This window comes from Salmo salar, chromosome ssa02 (assembly GCF_905237065.1).
Source record: "Salmo salar chromosome ssa02, Ssal_v3.1, whole genome shotgun sequence".
NCBI lineage: Eukaryota > Metazoa > Chordata > Actinopteri > Salmoniformes > Salmonidae > Salmo > Salmo salar.
In genome coordinates this window covers 30947351-30964878 of record NC_059443.1, presented here as the reverse complement: position 1 = coordinate 30964878, position 17528 = coordinate 30947351, and the positions used below count along the sequence as shown (strand labels likewise).

At 48.8% G+C, this 17528-nt stretch overlaps 1 protein-coding gene across 2 annotated transcripts in view; it reads right to left on the bottom strand.

Annotated features, from left to right (window-relative positions):
• Nucleotides 1-276: 276 nt before the first annotated feature.
• LOC106579633 (poliovirus receptor) overlaps nucleotides 277-17528 on the bottom strand; it is a 59976-nt gene continuing 42724 nt past the window's right edge. For both annotated transcript variants that reach the window (XM_045702144.1, XM_045702145.1), the window contains exons 2-7: nucleotides 17264-17373; nucleotides 15603-15852; nucleotides 14337-14645; nucleotides 14000-14117; nucleotides 13483-13631; nucleotides 277-5781 (exon numbers count right to left, since the gene is read on the bottom strand). In XM_045702144.1, the coding sequence (XP_045558100.1) occupies nucleotides 5183-5781; nucleotides 13483-13631; nucleotides 14000-14117; nucleotides 14337-14645; nucleotides 15603-15852; nucleotides 17264-17373 (1535 nt within the window). In that variant the 3' untranslated portion in view covers nucleotides 277-5182. The remainder of the gene's footprint in view (nucleotides 5782-13482; nucleotides 13632-13999; nucleotides 14118-14336; nucleotides 14646-15602; nucleotides 15853-17263; nucleotides 17374-17528) is intronic.

The window sequence follows — 17528 nt, the reverse complement described above, 5'->3', positions numbered from 1 at the left end:
TGAAACGTGAGCTAACACACTTCACCTCTAACCTTCGTGTTGATTCCCATAGCCTAGATACTGTACGTTATCAGCACTCTGTTGACAATGAACAGTTTTATCACAACCGAAACGAGACAAACAGCAAGACTCAGCAGCATCCAGGGTGTGCTAACATGTGACACTAGCTAACAGAGGACATTAATAAGAAATATACCCAGATACATACCTACATTCAATTACTATTTATATGCGTTCCATTTCCTTCTATGTACATAATACACAGCAACAAGGTCATCATTTCAAAAATCAAGAAAACTTTAATTGCAACCAAATCCAAAAAAATAAATAATAGAAAGACATGACAAATAGTGACAAATTCTAAAATGTTTCTTTAAAAAATAAAATACACAAGTTCAGAGAATGGTGAATAAAAAGCACATTTTGTGGTAAGATTGTTTCGAGTGTGCACCGTGCACCATTTTGTGCAGTAAAAGCACATTAAGCCTGTTTTGGTGTAGTAATCACAGCAAAGCAGTCGAGAAATAAAGCACTCCAAAAACATAAATTATAAAGCACTGCAATAAGAGATAAAAAGATGGGACTAAGCATTGATACAGAATAGAGTAAATCCTTCATGCTTGCCGCTGAGAAATAGAACACGTGACACCATAAATTAGTAATTCTTTCCGTTAGATACTGTATTTATATATTTATACTATGTACACGTCAGGGGGGGCGATGGAGACGACCAGGAAGTTAAGGCTTCGATTAGTCATCAGTGTTTAGAGCCAGAGGAGGACGATGTGGATTATCAACAACAACTAAACAACAACCCAACTCTGTGTTCGCTCCAGGTCAGGAACATCACGTCAACTCTCTAAAAGCATTTTGATTTTAAAACCTTTGTGCCAGGCAGTACAAGTGGAGGTCAAGAGAAGTAGATTCCCAGAAAACATTTACTTTAAAAATAAATATGTTGTAAAAGACTGAAGACATAGTTGGATAGTGATTTTCTAGGAGCATTTTACTTCGGGACCAGTCAGTGGAGGTCAAGTTTGGCCAATTGGGTATTTTATTTTGGGAAAGCTGTAAAACGCAGCACTCACAGAGAGAGTAACAGTACAGATGATTCTCTGAAAGTGTTCTTAGAACACATTCTCCTTAAACTCTCTGACATTGGGCAAGAGGAGTGTGTGTGTGGCTCTCTCTCCCAGTCTCTGGAGAACAGAAGGTCTGTGAATGTGCTGACACAGTTCTGACCACTGAGCTTAGTTGGGACCACTGAGTGTTTGTGTGTGTTTGGGAAAGTGTCTCTCCTACTAGTTCCCTCTTTCTGTGTGTGTGTGTGTGTGTGTGTGAGTGTGAGATCAGGCTGCAGGGGACAGTGTACAGTAATGTCTCCTCTAACTCCCTATGCTAAGAGACAGAGGGGGCAGGAAATGGGGGTTACATTAGGGTTACACACCCTGTGGCACTGACAGACGTCCCACAGCCCGAGTCACACCCACACACACAGCGCTGACTCAGAAACCACCCACACACACACAGCGCTGACTCAGAAACCACACACACACACACACAGCGCTGACTCAGAAACCACACACACACACACAGCGCTGACTCAGAAACCACACACACACAGCGCTGACTCAGAAACCACACACACACAGCGCTGACTCAGAAACCACACACACACACACAGCGCTGACTCAGAAACCACACACACAGCGCTGACTCAGAAACCACACACACAGCGCTGACTCTGTGGGTGCTAGTCTATCTGATAAATAGGGTGTGTGTTTATGGGTGAAGGGGCAGGTATCTTAAGTGTTCTGATTGAGTTTAGTGAACCTGTCAATCCAGTTATTTCAGTCATCATCCTGGCTGAAAAACTAAAATCTTTACATGCATTTCAACTATTGTTCTTGAGATGAACTAGATTCAGCAGTATTTAATAGCTGAAGATGTGCATCTTATACATCCTATACCTTTTCATTGAAGGGTTGTCTATTCAAGCAGTTACATTCTGAGTACAGTATTATTGGCTCCGATTGAACTTTGACCTTGGCCAAACCAGGAAGTGAGTTCAGGAAGTGAGACAACATTGACTCTATACAGCAGTTATTTATACTGACAAATATCCAAATTTTTTCCACAAGAGTTCGACAAGAAAAATAAAGATCAGTACATATATACTATACAGATACCTCACACCAAAATATACATAGAACTTTCTCCCTTCCCTCCCTCCCTCTTCACATTACAAACCCAAGGACATGATCAATATTTCTCCAGAGACACACTTCATCACCTTCATACAAATACAACTAGTGGGCATATCCTGTTTTGGTGTTACACACAAGTGCAAAGATAGGAGATACGTGTTTGTTAGTGGTCATGATAAGTAGTTCACTACAGGCCTCTACGCTGACTTTTTTTAGGCGCACGTGTGTGGCTAAGTTGAAAACTTTAGGCGCACACAAAGAAATGTAGGTGCACAGTGAAAAATATTTGATGTAATAAAGCTAGAATTCAAAACTGTTCAGCACACTGGGGCTCCTAAATAAAAATTCTATGTCGCACAGCAAAATATTTAGGCGCTTATGCGAGTAAAATGGTTGCACTGTAGAGCCCTGCTCTAGGCATGTGTACTGTATCTATAATGTGTATGTAAGTCAGAGTTTTGGTCTATACTGAGGCCATAATGCTATCAATTTATTGTATTGACAGACTTAAGCTATCGTGTTATCAAGTGATGATGGTTAGGCGAGTCGCACAGTGGGTCAGTATCTATCCCTCCCTCTCAGTCTCCCCCCTCTCCCTCCCCCACACCAAGGTCAACCTCCACCACAAGAGTTAACATCATCCTGGAACACTACTACACGTCGCTCTCTCACCAGAGTGTGTGTGTAATATGTGTGTTTCTCTGTGAACCCTGTGGGTTAAAGGGCCCTATTAGAGGTGCATCCCACAGGCACCCTCCACGCCCTCAGCGGTAAAACACACATCGTTTGACCCCATGACCTCTGGCTGGCCGTGACCCAGAAACAGACCCAGGCTTAATGGGCCAATCGGGTGCCTCACTTGGTCAGGGCGGCCAAGGAAACCCCACTGATTAACCAGGAAACACAGTGAATCACAGGGGAGTCATGAGATAGGAATCGTTAAGGGGCTGATTCAGAGGGGATTCAGACCTGGGGTATTGAGGGTAGGAAACTAAGGCTCTTCAGGAAGACAGCTGGTCATAGCCTTCCAGTGGTCATCAGTTTGCCTCTCGTGATGTATAATAGTTGTACATGGTGATATTGGCTTGAACAGCCCTCGACTGTCTTGTTAGAAAGACAAATGAGTCACCAAACTATCAGGCTCTGGTCTGTCTGAATCATGAAGGATTATACCTAGATCTCTGCTAGTCAATATAGGTCCTATAACAGGTCATACACCCCCTGTGTATGCACAGAATCAATCAATTCATTTGACTTCATTTCTATCTTAATTAGCTACAGATGCAAATATGCCATCATGTATTTGGATTTCGATATACCTTGTGATTGTATAGATTGACAGAGCAACATATACAATGGGATAGGAGGAAACCTTACTAAGAAAACTATGAAAGCCGAGATGTACAGTGAACAGGGCATGATGCCACCATGGCTTTCTGAGTCAGGTCTGGCAGGAGGAAGGGGGTACAGTAAGTAGGGAGGGAGCCATGCAATACTCCCTCTGCTCTCCCTGTATCCCTGACCTCCACACAGCACTGTGTAAATCTCACACACACACACACACACACACACACACACACACACACACACACACACACACACACACACACACACACACACACACACACACACTAGAGAGAGGTGATGGAGAAAGACTGGTGGAGGAGAGAGACGGTGAGGGAGAGAAGGAGATAGAGGAGAGAGGTGATGGAGAGAGACAGAGGTAAGAGACAGGGTAAGGAGGGAGGAGAGGGAGAGCGAGGAGGGAGAGAAAATGTCCACGTCATACCATCTAAGCGGTGGTAATTTGGTGTGCGTGTGGGCTAAGCTGAGCGGTGACTTCATGGCTCATTAGCAATCAAACTCTTCCTGTCAGGAACACCACAAGAAGAGAGGGATCAAACGGAGGAGAGGAAGAACAGCCCTGCTGTTTCAGAGCCTTTCCTTTGACTCCCTCTATCAATTCATCCTAATCCCTCTCTCCGGAGATGAGAGAACAGCTGTATGGTTTCCCTCTATCCATTCCCTCCCTCCTGTCCCTCTATCAATTCCCCTTTCATGCACGGTCTTCATCTAGATGACTACCCCGGTCTTCATTTCAGAATGTCCCAAGCTAAATTCTGCACATACTTCCAGTTGATGGCACAATAGCAGAGAGAAAATGAGGTAGAAAGAGGCCTACTGCAACATACAGACACGAGAGAGAGTTTGACATTTTACTTAACCACAACTACATCGACCACTTCCCCTGCCAAACTTCCTGTTCCCTTCCCCAGTACTATCACATACAGCAGAAACAAGACTACTGTAGCCGGAACAAACGTTGTCCCACAGGAGAGAGACGAGAATAGCAGGGAGCAGATATCATCGTGACACCCCTTACATTGCTACTGTGCATTTAGTGGAGATAAGAGTGAATATTTTAGTGAGGAGTTTCTCTAGCTAGCGAGGGAACGGCTGCATGGAGATGCCATTTTACCCACAAGTCCCTACTACAATGTGTCTCTCTGGAGGCTTCAATCTCCAAGGTCCCTAAACTACAGAAATGAGGAACACAACACACAGAGAGCAGCGATGTGAGAAAGATAGTTTCAGGATTTCTTTCATTGTTTTGGTAGATAGATATCAAGTGATCCACTTTTCATATTGGGACCAGAGAAAAATATTTGTTTTATCAATGCACCAGTCCTCCATCTTGTTTCTGTACATTCCCTCCCTCAGCCACTTCATTCAGTTCATCTTGTTTCTGTACATTCCCTCCCTCAGCCACTTCATTCAGTTCATCTTGTTTCTGTACATTCCCTCCCTCAGCCACTTTATCTTGTTCTCTCTATGGGCTGCATTGTTGGTTGTTGTTAATATATTTCAAATGATCCAACAGAGGAGAACTCGACACCACCAACACCAGGACATTTTCATTCATCCTTTCATCCCGCTTTCCCTTCCTCCTCCTCCTCTTCCTCTGCCCGTTCTCTCTACACGTACACGGCAGTCCGTGAGATGACCGACCCGTCGCGCTGAGACTCCATGTCGTCGTCAAGGTAACCGCTCATGATTCCGTCCTGGTCATGTGGTGGGCGGAGCTGCAGGATGGGCCCGCCCCCTCCAAAGTGGTCGTAACTCTCCTCGTCGTCCTCCAGCTGGTCAAACTTCCTTCGCTCTGCCTCGTCCAGCTCGCCGCTCAGCAGGATGTCCTGCGCCGTGGGCGCCGTGGCAACCCCCCCCTCACCACGCCCCCCCAGGTGCAGCGGCACGTGTTGATTGACCTTGTCAGTCAGGCCATCATGGGCGGAGCCCTCCTTGTAGACGTAGATGGGGCTGTTGTTGTTGCCGCCAGCCCCGTTGCCCCCGGCACCAGCACCCGTCCCGTTCTTGCTCCCCTTCCTACCGGCGCCGAAGAGACGCGACTTTATGTCGTAGGAGCTGTGGTTTGGGTTGCCACGGTAACCCTGCTGTTGCCTGCGGCTTCGGGTGACCAGGACGGCGATAAGGGCGGCGACGAGGATGAGGGCCAGAAGGGAGCCAATCACAGCACCTGCCACCACAGCCGCGTTGGAGGGGACCACAGAGGGTTCTGTAGGAAGGAGGGAGGGAAGGGAGAGGAGAGAAAAAGAGGATGAGACCAGTGGAGGAAAGCAGATTGAGAAAGAAAGCAGATGGAGAGGGAAAATAAAGAAAGAGGACAAGAGGGAGGGGGAGAAGAAGAGGAGGGGTTGGATGATGTCAGTAGTCTGCACTGTATTCCATGTGATGTGTTTTTGCATGTAGGAGTGAGGGTGCTGAGGCTTTAACAGCAGTGTTTAACATCACTGGCATTTCCTACTCTCCCTCTGAGCTGCTCTTGTCCCCATTCCCTCACAAAACGCCCTAATAACGTCAGAGCAACATTTCAACAAGGTCTCTGCAACATCAAGGCAACGCGCCGATGACGTCTCCTCCTAAACTGTGTGAGGGCAGTGTGGAGGTTATCTTTAGTCTCAGCCCCCTCACCCCTAAAATAGCAGAACGACTGAGCAAAAGCAAAAGACATCCTCTGGAGTCCAGAGGGCAAGAACAGGTGGAGGGCTATGCAGGAGGACAGGACAGGAGGATGATAAATGGATGGAGGGATGCAGCCAGGGATGAAGGAGAAGAGGAGGAGGATGTGGGGTGGTGGTGACTGACAGAGCGAGACAGCAGAATGACAACTCCTGCTTCAAGCTACTATAGTGTAGAACAGGGGACAGTCCGTCTGCCCTCTCTCTCCCCTAGCTACTGAACACCCAGCTCCGTTGTATAAGCCCCGGACGGTGCGCGTTTTCCCTCATACCTAGTTTGGTCATATTGCAAGGCTCATGACTCCAGATACAAGACACACCGGCTGGTGAGATTGCTAGTTATTTGCAACCTCTCTCTACCGCTTTCTTCTTAGCCATCTCTCCCATCCTCCTCCATCTACTACACCCTCTCATGTCCCCCACTTTCAGTAGCTAAACCTTTCCATTGATACATGACAGTGAGACATGGTCCTCCAATCCGTCCTATAATAAAAACACAGGAACTGCATTTACACCTCTGTCTCCAGTGGACCCAGAAGACCTAGAGCCTCAGTACCTGGAGGTGCTAAAGGATGGAGTAGATACAAGTGTCTATATCATTATGATTTATAAGGCAAAACTGATCCTTGATCAGAAGTGAGACGCTTTATTAATACAGGCCTTGATATTATCTAATCCTCCCAATGGTTAAAGGTTGGTTAATTAATCTGGTACTAGATATGTGGTTCGGGGCAAAGAGGTTGGTGTCTGGTCAGTAGAGCGCTAGTAGAGGACAGTAGAGCAGAGGGCGCTCGAGCACTAGAGCAGAGGACGCTAGAGGAGAGGATGCTAGCAGAGCACTAGTAGAGGACGGCAGAGCGCTAGTAGTGCGCTAGAGCAGAGGGCGCTAGAGCAGAGGACACTAGAGTGCTAGAGCAAAGGACGCTAGAGCAGAGGACGCTAGAGCAGAGGACGCTAGAGCGCTAGAGCAGAGGACGCTAGAGCAGAGGACGCTAGAGCGCAAGGCGCTAGAGTGCTAGAGCAGAGGGCGCTAGAGCAGAGGGCGCTAGAGCGCTAGAGCAGAGGACGCTAGAGCGCTAGAGCAGAGGACGCTAGAGCGCTAGAGCAGAGGACACTAGAGCAGAGGGCACTAGAGTGCTAGTGCAAAGGACGCTAGAGCAGAGGGCGCTAGAGCGCTAGTAGAGGACGGCAGAGTGCTAGTAGAGGACGCTAGAGCAGAGGACGCTAGAGCAGAGGGCGCTTGAGCAGAGGGTGCTAGCAGAGCGCTAGTAGTGCGCTAGAGCAGAGGACGCTAGAGCAAAGTACGCTAGAGCAGAGGACGCTAGAGCGCTAGTAGAGGACGGCTGAGCGCTAGTAGTGCGCTAGAGCAGAGGACGCTAGAGCAGAGGACGCTAGAGCATAGGACGCTAGAGCGTAAGCAGAGGACGGTAGAGCAGAGGACGCTAGAGCGCTAGTAGAGGACGGCAGAGCGATAGTAGAGGACGGCAGAGCGCTAGTAGTGCGCTAGAGCAGAGGACGCTAGAGCGCAAGCAGAGGACGGTAGAGCAGAGGACGCTAGAGCGCTAGTAGAGGACGGCAGAGCGATAGTAGAGGACGGCAGAGCGCTAGTAGTGCGCTAGAGCAGAGGACGCTAGAGCAGAGGACGCTAGAGCGCTAGTAGAGGACGGCAGAGCGATAGTAGAGGACGGCAGAGCGCTAGTAGTGCGCTAGAGCAGAGGACGCTAGAGCAGAGGACGCTAGAGCGCAAGCAGAGGACGGTAGAGCAGAGGACGCTAGAGCGCTAGTAGAGGACGGCAGAGCGATAGTAGAGGACGGCAGAGCGCTAGTAGTGCGCTAGAGCAGAGGACGCTAGAGCGCAAGCAGAGAGCATTAGAGCGCTAGCAGAGGACGCTAGCAGAGCGCTAGCAGAGGACGCTAGCAGAGCACGCTAGTAGAGGACGCTAGCAGAGCACGCTAGTAGAGGACGCTAGCAGTGCGCTAGCAGAGGACGCTAGCAGTGCGCTAGCAGAGGACGCTAGCAGTGCGCTAGCAGAGGACGCTAGCAGTGCGCTAATAGAGGACGCTAGCAGTGCGCTAATAGAGGACGCTAGCAGTGCGCTAATAGAGGACGCTAGCAGTGCGCTAATAGAGGACGCTAGCAGAGGGCGGCAGAGCGCTAGCAGAGGGCGGCAGAGCGCTAGCAGAGGACAGTGTTGTGTCCCAAGGTTTCACTAAACAGCTTCCTGTAAAGGAATGCTTCCTCTCCCACGGTGTTTGGCCTTTTAAACAGCATGGGACAAGCTCTCACCAGCATGATCACACACAACATATGTTTTACTATCCTTGTGGGGACATAAAATGGATTTCCATTCAAAAATTTTCCCCAACCCCTAAGCCTACAATAGCTTTTGTCCTCATGGGGATGTGGGAAATCTCCCCACGAGAGAGAATTTTGCTTACACACACACACACACACACACACACACACACACACACACACACACACACACACACACACACACACGGGGAGACGCTTCTCCCAGTCAGGCAGTAAACACACTGAGCACAACGCCTTGGGAAGAGCGGTACACAATCCTCTCAATGAAAAATGCACTCATATCTTCCTCACTCTCACTGGACTGGCGCAACAAAGTTTCTCTGGACTCCCAGCAAGCTCAGCCCCCCCCCAAATATAATCGAATGCGTCAGCCAGAGAGCCACTCACAAAGTATAGACAAACAATCCCTATCCACGATGCTGAAAGGGTCTATACAGCTGCCTATCAAAACCACGATAGGCTTTTTGTGGTGTCAGGGCATGTAGCCTATAGCTTTACTTAATGGATAAATGTTTATTGAAGGCCATCATTTGGTCATCATTTTCTCATGTTAAGCCTAACATTTCACGAAGCTATACACGTTGTCGTAGGGCGTCCATTTAGATTACAATCTTGCCACCAGACAGCAATTACTTTTTCAGTAATTAAAAGCTGGAAATTCAAACATTGCAGATGGTAAAATACATGTTCAATACAACAGCATACTAATCAGCAACCAATTGATGTATTCTTTTGATACACAACTGTCCTGTATATCCTACCTGAACATGCATGACATGAGCCATTCCTCTGGCTCTCTCCCAGCTTGGATAGAAAGTTGTTGTGCATAAAACCAGTCAATTAATGCCAATCTCTCTTTTTTTCTATGTAGAGGCCTATAGTTGCTACAGTATGCGGCTGCTTGCATTTTTGTGTGCAAATGTTTAGCACGGCCTGTCGGTCCAGGTTACAGGCCCGACTGTTTTCTATACTGACTATTGACAACCCAGACAGTCCATTGCGCTGCACACAATTTAAACTTAGTCTTGAATGACACATGTCAAGATATACCAGTGCTAAGGGACTGTTGGTATTGCAACCACACAACTCAAATGCCGGTTCACCAGTATGAATAGAATCACAACATGCTTGTTTTGTTTCAACTCTCAAGAACAATTGTCCGCTGAAGATAATCTGTTTGCATCTGCCAGTTTATTGGCTGTCCAGCATCCGGACGACCTGTCCCAGAGCTTCCTATTCGGTTCATCTCTTTCCGTAACCTGCAATTAAGGAGAATGCGAGAGGCTTAATTAAAGATTTTGCAGAACTGCTAGATTTGAAGCACCACTCCATTCTGCCCAGTTCCCCTCGTCTTGCTACGGCAATCAAGCTGTTTATAACCATCCCTGTAACTGTCGCTTCTGCAGAGAGATGGCTTTCTGAACTAAAACGCATAAAGACCTACTTAAGAAGCATTAGGCTCTCGATCCGACATACGTTTTTTTAACTCCTGAGTAAGCTCCACTCACTGCACTGGAGCCGTCGTAGCCTTGACAACGGCATTTGTTCACCGATATCCCCTTATACTTTCAACCAGTTCAGGCCTGAGGCACTTTGATCAGTCACATTTCTTGAAGCCCAAGAAACAAATGCTTAGCTTCATAGTACATTAAAAAGATTCGTCATGTATTTTTAGAGAGTTACTGTCACAATTATTTATGTCAGACAGGTGCATGGGGCCAACGACAGAAACAACCCCAGAAAGTACACTATGCATCGCTCCAGCACAAAAACCACTGGCTGAGGAAAATGATGCTTTTTAGAAATTGCGTCATGCACGACCATAAGCTCCAAGTAACCGCAAGTAATGAGAGAGATGGGGCGGAAATAACGCCCGCTGCCGCCCGCGTCCCAAAGACATGCAGCAGCCCCCCACCGCACATCATGGGAGAAGAATGATTGGCTGGTTTCTTCACAGAGAGAGAGATGGTCAGCAGCAGTACTGAATGTGACTTACTGAATGGTCTGGATCAGTCTATTTATACATGTCTCTGGTCTTGATCATGTCTTACTGAGGGGTGGAGGGATGGCAGAGGGCAGTCAGGCCTGGAGGCTGGAGAGGAACAGACTACATCCTCTCTGTATGCATGGCCAAAGACTGACAGACCGGGAGGAAAACAGAACGAAGAAGATGCATCCTCTGAAGGGGGGCTGACACCACTACAGGGGAATATGTGAAATAGGAAGGATGCTGGTTAACTCATTAAGAGGGGCTGATTTTGACGTGATACCATTGCAGGGGAATAGGGGAAATGGAAAGGAAAAAGGTTTGTCTTCTGAGCGAGTGGGGAAGGATTTTGATGTGACACCAGTGCAGGGCAATATTGGAGAGACCAGGTCTGGAGACAGTGGTGATGTCAGAAAATGTGTTAGCCAACTGTGGCGGAGCAGGATCCAGTACAGGATCATGGGAGCTAAGCAGTGATTTAGAGAGCTGGTATTTAAGAGAAGGAGAGACCAGCTCAGCAAGATGAGAGAGAGCGATAGGGAGAGGGTAAGGGGGATGAGAGAGCATATGAGAGAGAAAGGAAGGGAGATAGAGAGAATGGGATGAGAGAGGGGGGGGGGGAGAGTGGACAGAGGAAGAGTGAGAGACGGGGTGAGAGGGAGATAGAGGGGAAAGGGAGACTGGCTCAGTGCTGTGGGCTGGTATTTGAGAAAGACAGAGAGAGGGGGTCTCAGAGAGGGCTAACGGCATGTCTTTCCACTGAGCACAGATCAGTACAGTGTTGTAGGAGCCTGATAGAGGCCAGTTATAGAGGACCGGACCAGGGGCAGGGACACAGACAGACAAAAGAGGCAGGTCCCAGGTCAGCTCGAAACCCTGTGCAGGGCTCTCTGCGTCAGTTGTCACACAGCTGGGGGCAGGACAGGAGCAGCAGCAGGACAGGAGCCTGCTCTAGCCTGGTGCAGACGCTGGCCATTTCACGGTCACGTCCCCTCTCAGCCCTGGTTGGACACAGCTCCACTGCATTAGCACTCCATCTGTATTCACACTACCTCTCTCTCCGTCTCAGTCTTTCTCTGTGTGGGCCTGCACTCAGTTCATTCATCCCCCGTTTTACTGTCTTACTCACTGAGGGGGAATGACAAGAGAAAAGAAGAGAAGGAGATGACTGGACAGGATAAGGGAAGGGAGGACCAGAAACAATAAGGGAGGGGAGTAGGTCGTTTTGCCCCTGAGCAAGGCAGTTAACCCAGTGCTCCCCGATGACGTGGATGTCGATTAAGGCAGCCCCCTGCACTTCTCTTCAGAGGGGTTGGGTTAAATGCGGAAGACACATTTCAGTTGAATGCATTCAGTTGTACAACTGACTAGGCATCCCCCTTTCCCTTTAGCAGGAGAGAGTACAAGGAGTAGATGAAGGGGGAGGGAGGAAGAGGACAGAGGGAGTTAAGAGGGAAAGAATTTAGGGGTGATGGACCAAAGAGGAGAGAGAGGGAGGACAGGAAATCATTCTGGGAGACAGGAAAGGACAGCAGAGTTTATAGGAGACAGGATGATGAGGGGGAGGACAGAAGAGAGGGAGTTAAGAAGGAGAAGCAGCCAGGAGCTGAAGCAGCAGAGGCCGACTGATCCGCTCAGAAAGGATAGAGTGAGACTCCAACACTACACACTCACAGCACCGTCAGCCTGCTCGCCCTCACACACACACTAATCAGAGAGAGCGAGAGAGAAAATGGAGGGGGTGATAGTGGTAGAGAAGAAGCAGTGCCATAGATTCCCATAGGGATTTTAAATGGCATCAGCATCCTGTTCCCCTCTCACCCCCCTCGTTATTCTAAAAGCAGCCACTCTCGCTCTCTACCAACCCTTCCCCTTTCTCTCTACCTCCCTCCAGCCACCTGCCCTGTACCCATAGCCAGCCCTGTACCCATAGCCAGCCCTGTACCCATAGCCAGCCCTGTACCCATAGCCAGCCCTGTACCCATAGCCAGCCCTGTACCCATAGCCAGCCCTGTACCCATAGCCAGCCCTGTACCCATAGCCAGCCCTGTAATACCCTGTGGGCCTGCATGGGGACGTCAGTTATGTTCCAGAGAGATGCTAGTGGCCCATCAGAGAGAACACATTAGTAGCATGGGGAGGTGAGGGACCGAGGGAGGGAGGGAGGGAGGGAGGTGGCTTTTAAAACACATTCACCAGTGAATTGCACTTTTTGTCCATTTGTCCTGCATTCCCCCGTGTCAGCACAAAACAACTTCAGGTAAAGTGCAGATCAGGGGGGCGGATGTATTTTTTATAAGAGAGAGAGAGAGCAAGGTGGAACTCGTGGAGGGGGAGCTAAAGCTGTAGAGGGATGGAGAGATAGATGGACGGAGTGTTATTTATTTAAACGGGCGCGGTCGACCGAACATCTCTTTCAAGTGGTGTAGTGGTTGTCTAGTCACGGTACACAACAAGGAGATAGCAAGGTTGAGTTTCAGTCCACTGCAAACCGTACCCTCAAACCAAACCTGCCAGTGTGTGGAGACCTGAAACTGTCTCTGATGATGCAATCCATTCTAACAGTAGATGAACAGACGAGTGGAGCTCAAACATCACAGCTAGGATCCATGGGTATGAACAGAAGGAGAGGATTACATGCAAACAAGGAGGGATGGGTGATAAGGTTTCAAAGGGTAGAGGATGGATAGATGGAAAACCCAAACGGAGGAATAGAGGCCCGGTAAACTGCCCCCCAACCACTAACCCCAGGGACAGAGCATGCTGCTCTCCCTGACAACAGGCAAGCATCACCACACCCTCTGTCTGTGTGTGTGTTAACCAAGCATGCCTGCATGTGTAGTAAGTGTGTTTTCAGGTGTGTGTCCAGGTGTGTTTGTAGCATAGCATGCACATGTGTATGATTACAGTCATTTCAGGTGTGTGTGGACTCACCTCTGACCATAACAGTGACCTGGTCCTTGCCGGTGCCCAGGCGGTTCTTGACCTCGCAGACGAAGGTTGTGTTGGCCTGCTCGTCCACCTTCAGCACGGTCAGCACGTTTTCTTTTACCTGCACTGTGTCTGGCATCTGACCGGACATACTGGGGGTAGAGGGAGAGGAGAGAGTGGAAGAGAGGGAGGAAAACATAAGTATTGGAACCTGGCCCAGATCTCCCTACTTTCAACTTCCACCTTTTCATACCTCTAAAAACGTCATACAGGTAAGTGATTATGGAGGAGCCAGTCAGGACACTGCAGGCTTGTTGTTTCTACTGCGGTTAAACTCCACTATGGAACGATACACCATTTCTCCATCATCCAGATAAAGAGGCCAGTGGCTGTGGAGTTGATCATTATTATTATCATAATACTATCTGTGGTTTATAGTGGCCTGTGGATAGAGTGGTAACTAAACAAGGAGAGAGAGACCGAGACTTACAAAGAGACAGGCCGACGGACAGACACTCACGTTTTCCATGTGATGGTGGTAGGGATGGGGTTGGCAGTAGCCTGACAGGTCAGAGCCACGTTGGTCCGACCCACGTACCAGTTATTATCATAGCCCACGATGGTCACCTGTGGGGGGTCTGAGAGAGAGAGAGGTTAATTAGTGGGACTTCCTACACAGAGAAAATAATTGTATTTGGATGCATATGCATATGCATATGCAACATTAAAAAAGGTCTGACAATACGGTCTGCATGAGTAAGTGTGTGTGTGTGTGTGTGTGTGTGTGTGTGTGTGTGTGTGTGTGTGTGTGTGTGTGATGCGATGCATGTGTGCACCAGTGTGTGCAGTGGCCTTACACTCGATGGCCAGTTTCATCAGGAAGCTCTCAGGCTTGGCCTGGGTCCGATGGGACACCAAACAGCTGATGTCTTTGCCGTTGTCTGCTGCAGTGGGAACCAGCATGTACTGGCTGGTTATCGTCACGGTGTTGTCAGCGCCTGCCGTAGAGGCGGAGGTAGCGTTGCCGTTGACAGCCGTCACCCATGCGATCTGGGCAGCAGGGCGACCGTCGGCCGACACACAGCGGGCCACAACAACTGGCTGGGCTCCCGTGGCAACAGTGGAGGCTATCACTGTTACTCCAGAGGCAGAGTTCCTGGGTTTGGCTGATGAAGGGATAGAGGGAAGAGAGAGAGAATAATTAATGAATACCAATATTGATAAACGACTAGACCGGCGAAAACAAGACAGACTCTGTTTGTCCCCCCCCCCTCTCTCTGTCCATGACTGTTGAATGTGAATAGAGCAATCAGGACAAGAGCCGACACCAAGCATGACAAGCAGCCGGATCAATAAACCCTCGAGGGGAGAGCTCGGTCCAGGTTAGAGCAATGGTTCTAACCCATTAACAGAAACACAATTGATCTGACAATACCACTTATAATAGCAATTAAGCTGCTTGGACAGGATTTTAACCTGCAGGGTAGAGGTCGGATGGGATGGGGGTAGAGGTCGGATGGGATGGGGGTAGAGGTCGGACGGGGGTAGAGGTCGGATGGGATGGGGGTAGAGGTCGGATGGGGGTAGAGGTCGGACGGGGTAGAGGTCGGACGGGGGTAGAGGTCGGACGGGGTAGAGGTCGGACGGGGGTAGAGGAAGGACGAGGGTAGAGGTCGGACGGGACGGGGGTAGAGGTCGGACGGGACGGGGGTAGAGGTCGGACGGGGGTAGAGGTCGGATGGGATGGGGGTAGAGGTCGGACGGGATGGGGGTAGAGGTCGGACGGGGGTAGAGGTCGGACGGGGGTAGAGGTCGGACGGGATGGGGGTAGAGGTCGGACGGGGGTAGAGGTCAGATGGGATGGGGGTAGAGGTCGGACGGGGGTAGAGGTCGGATGGGGATAGAGGTCGGATGGGGATAGAGGTCGGATGGGGATAGAGGTCGGATGGGGATAGAGGTCGGATGGGGGTAGAGGTCGGATGGGATGGGGGTAGAGGTCGGCACAAGAGCACTCACAGATACATAATAGAACATGGACACACACACACACACACACACACACACGAGACTAGGGAAACAGAAACACACACATCCTAAAAAAAGACACAGACATACGGTCCTACCTAGCATGACGAGGGAGGTGACACCCTGTTCGTTGCCGCTGGGGTAGGTGGCGTATTCACAGATGTATTTCCCCTCGTCAGTCATCTTGACGTCCGAGATCTGGATGGAGGGGTTGCTGAGGGAGGGGGGGTCCGTCGTGAAGCGAACCCGCCCCTTCAGGGGCGATGTGGGGTAACTTGCCCCAAAGTTAGGGTGGTACACGGCGATGTTGAGTCGCTCGCCCTCCTTCGGCTCATAGATCCAGGACACCTGCGTAGAAGAGTCAAGTTCATTCATTCAAATATTACACAACCTGTCAAAAAGGGGTCAATAAATAACAGTGACTCTTAATCTTTTCTTTGTGAACATGTATTACTATCTACCAGATGTGTGGACTCGAGTCACAAATATGATGACTTGCAACTCGACTTTGACTTTAACACCAATGACTCGTGACTTGACCTTGAGCCTTTTGACTCGACCTGACTTGATACCCTCCCCAAACCCAAATATTAAAAATGATGCTATTAAAAAAGTGTGCAGCGCATCAACTCTTCATTTAACGGATTACAGTTTGAATCGGACAGCAGCCAATCAAATTGTGCCAGCTGAGAAAAAGTTGTGCGTGGCAGTGCAGAGGAACATTGGCAAGTGAATTCAGTCGGAGCCCATGGAAAGATGATACCCAAAGTTATTATTTTCAGATATAAAGACGACATTGTATCAACAAAAAATGGATTGCAACTTGCAAAACATGTAGGAAGAAAATTACAGACGGAGGCGCAACAACTTCCAACTTTGTTCGACATTTGAAGCTGCACAAAAAAACGGTAAGTCGTGGCTAATATAGCCAACATCTATATAATTTATAACTTTACTATTGTAGCATGTAGGCTAATGTAACGTTAAATCAATGAGCCTCCACACAGTCAGTCAGTGTGGGAACGTGATCATTGCACCCAAGATTGAGCTACTACTGGCTAGGCAGTTGGTAGTCTAAATCCTGCCTGATGTTACTGCTGTTCCTAAAACCATTGATATACGTTAGCCTACTGTAACCACACAGAGAGAGTGTGTGTGTGTGTGTGTTAAGGTTGGGCGATTGTGTACAAGCCTACGTCGCCCGATTGCGCCCCATATAGATCCTCGATAGCGACCACTATTGGGGGGGGTTCTCATGGCTGCCCATGTATTTCCATGGAAATATAACGCTTATTTGGAAAGTAATAAATATATAGATATTTTTAAAAGCATTCATGATTTGCGTGAATGTAATATACTAACTTACTCTTGTTAAAAAATATGAAATTGTATTACATTTGGTGAAGAGCACATTATGACTTGTTAAGGACTCGAAACTCAAATTTTAGGACTTGAGACTTGACTCGGACTTGCCTGTCTTGACTTGAGACTTACTTGTGACTTGTAAAACAATGACTTGGTCCCACCTCTGCTACCTACACTATGGTAGATATCAGACAATCCAAGTACAGTGCACGTAAACCTGGATGATCAGGGACAAGTGTTGTTGTTAATGGAAATGGACGTAAATTGTTATGACGGTAAAATCCACGAGTCCAGACATTAGTTCCTGTATGTGTGTCTGATCATTTAGGACTTTCTTCTCATGTTGTAAAAACGTATCCATTTGTCTACATACGAGTTCCTGTCTGACACTGACCTGTGTGAGCTGTATCCCTACAGCGTCTGTGAAGGCACACCTCAGGTTGACCGCCTGGCTGGGGTAGGACATCACTTCCGGTTCCACCTTCACCTGCTGAGACACCGCCCCTGGGAGGAAGAGGAGAGGACGTTAGTGCACCTTCCACCACGGCTTCCTGTTTTCCCCTCCATGTTCTACGTCAGAGGCCATGAAGGAAAGGGGAGTAGGAGAGGAAGCTTGTTGAGACTATTGGGACCAGGCCCCAGCCCCAGTCTGCCTGATG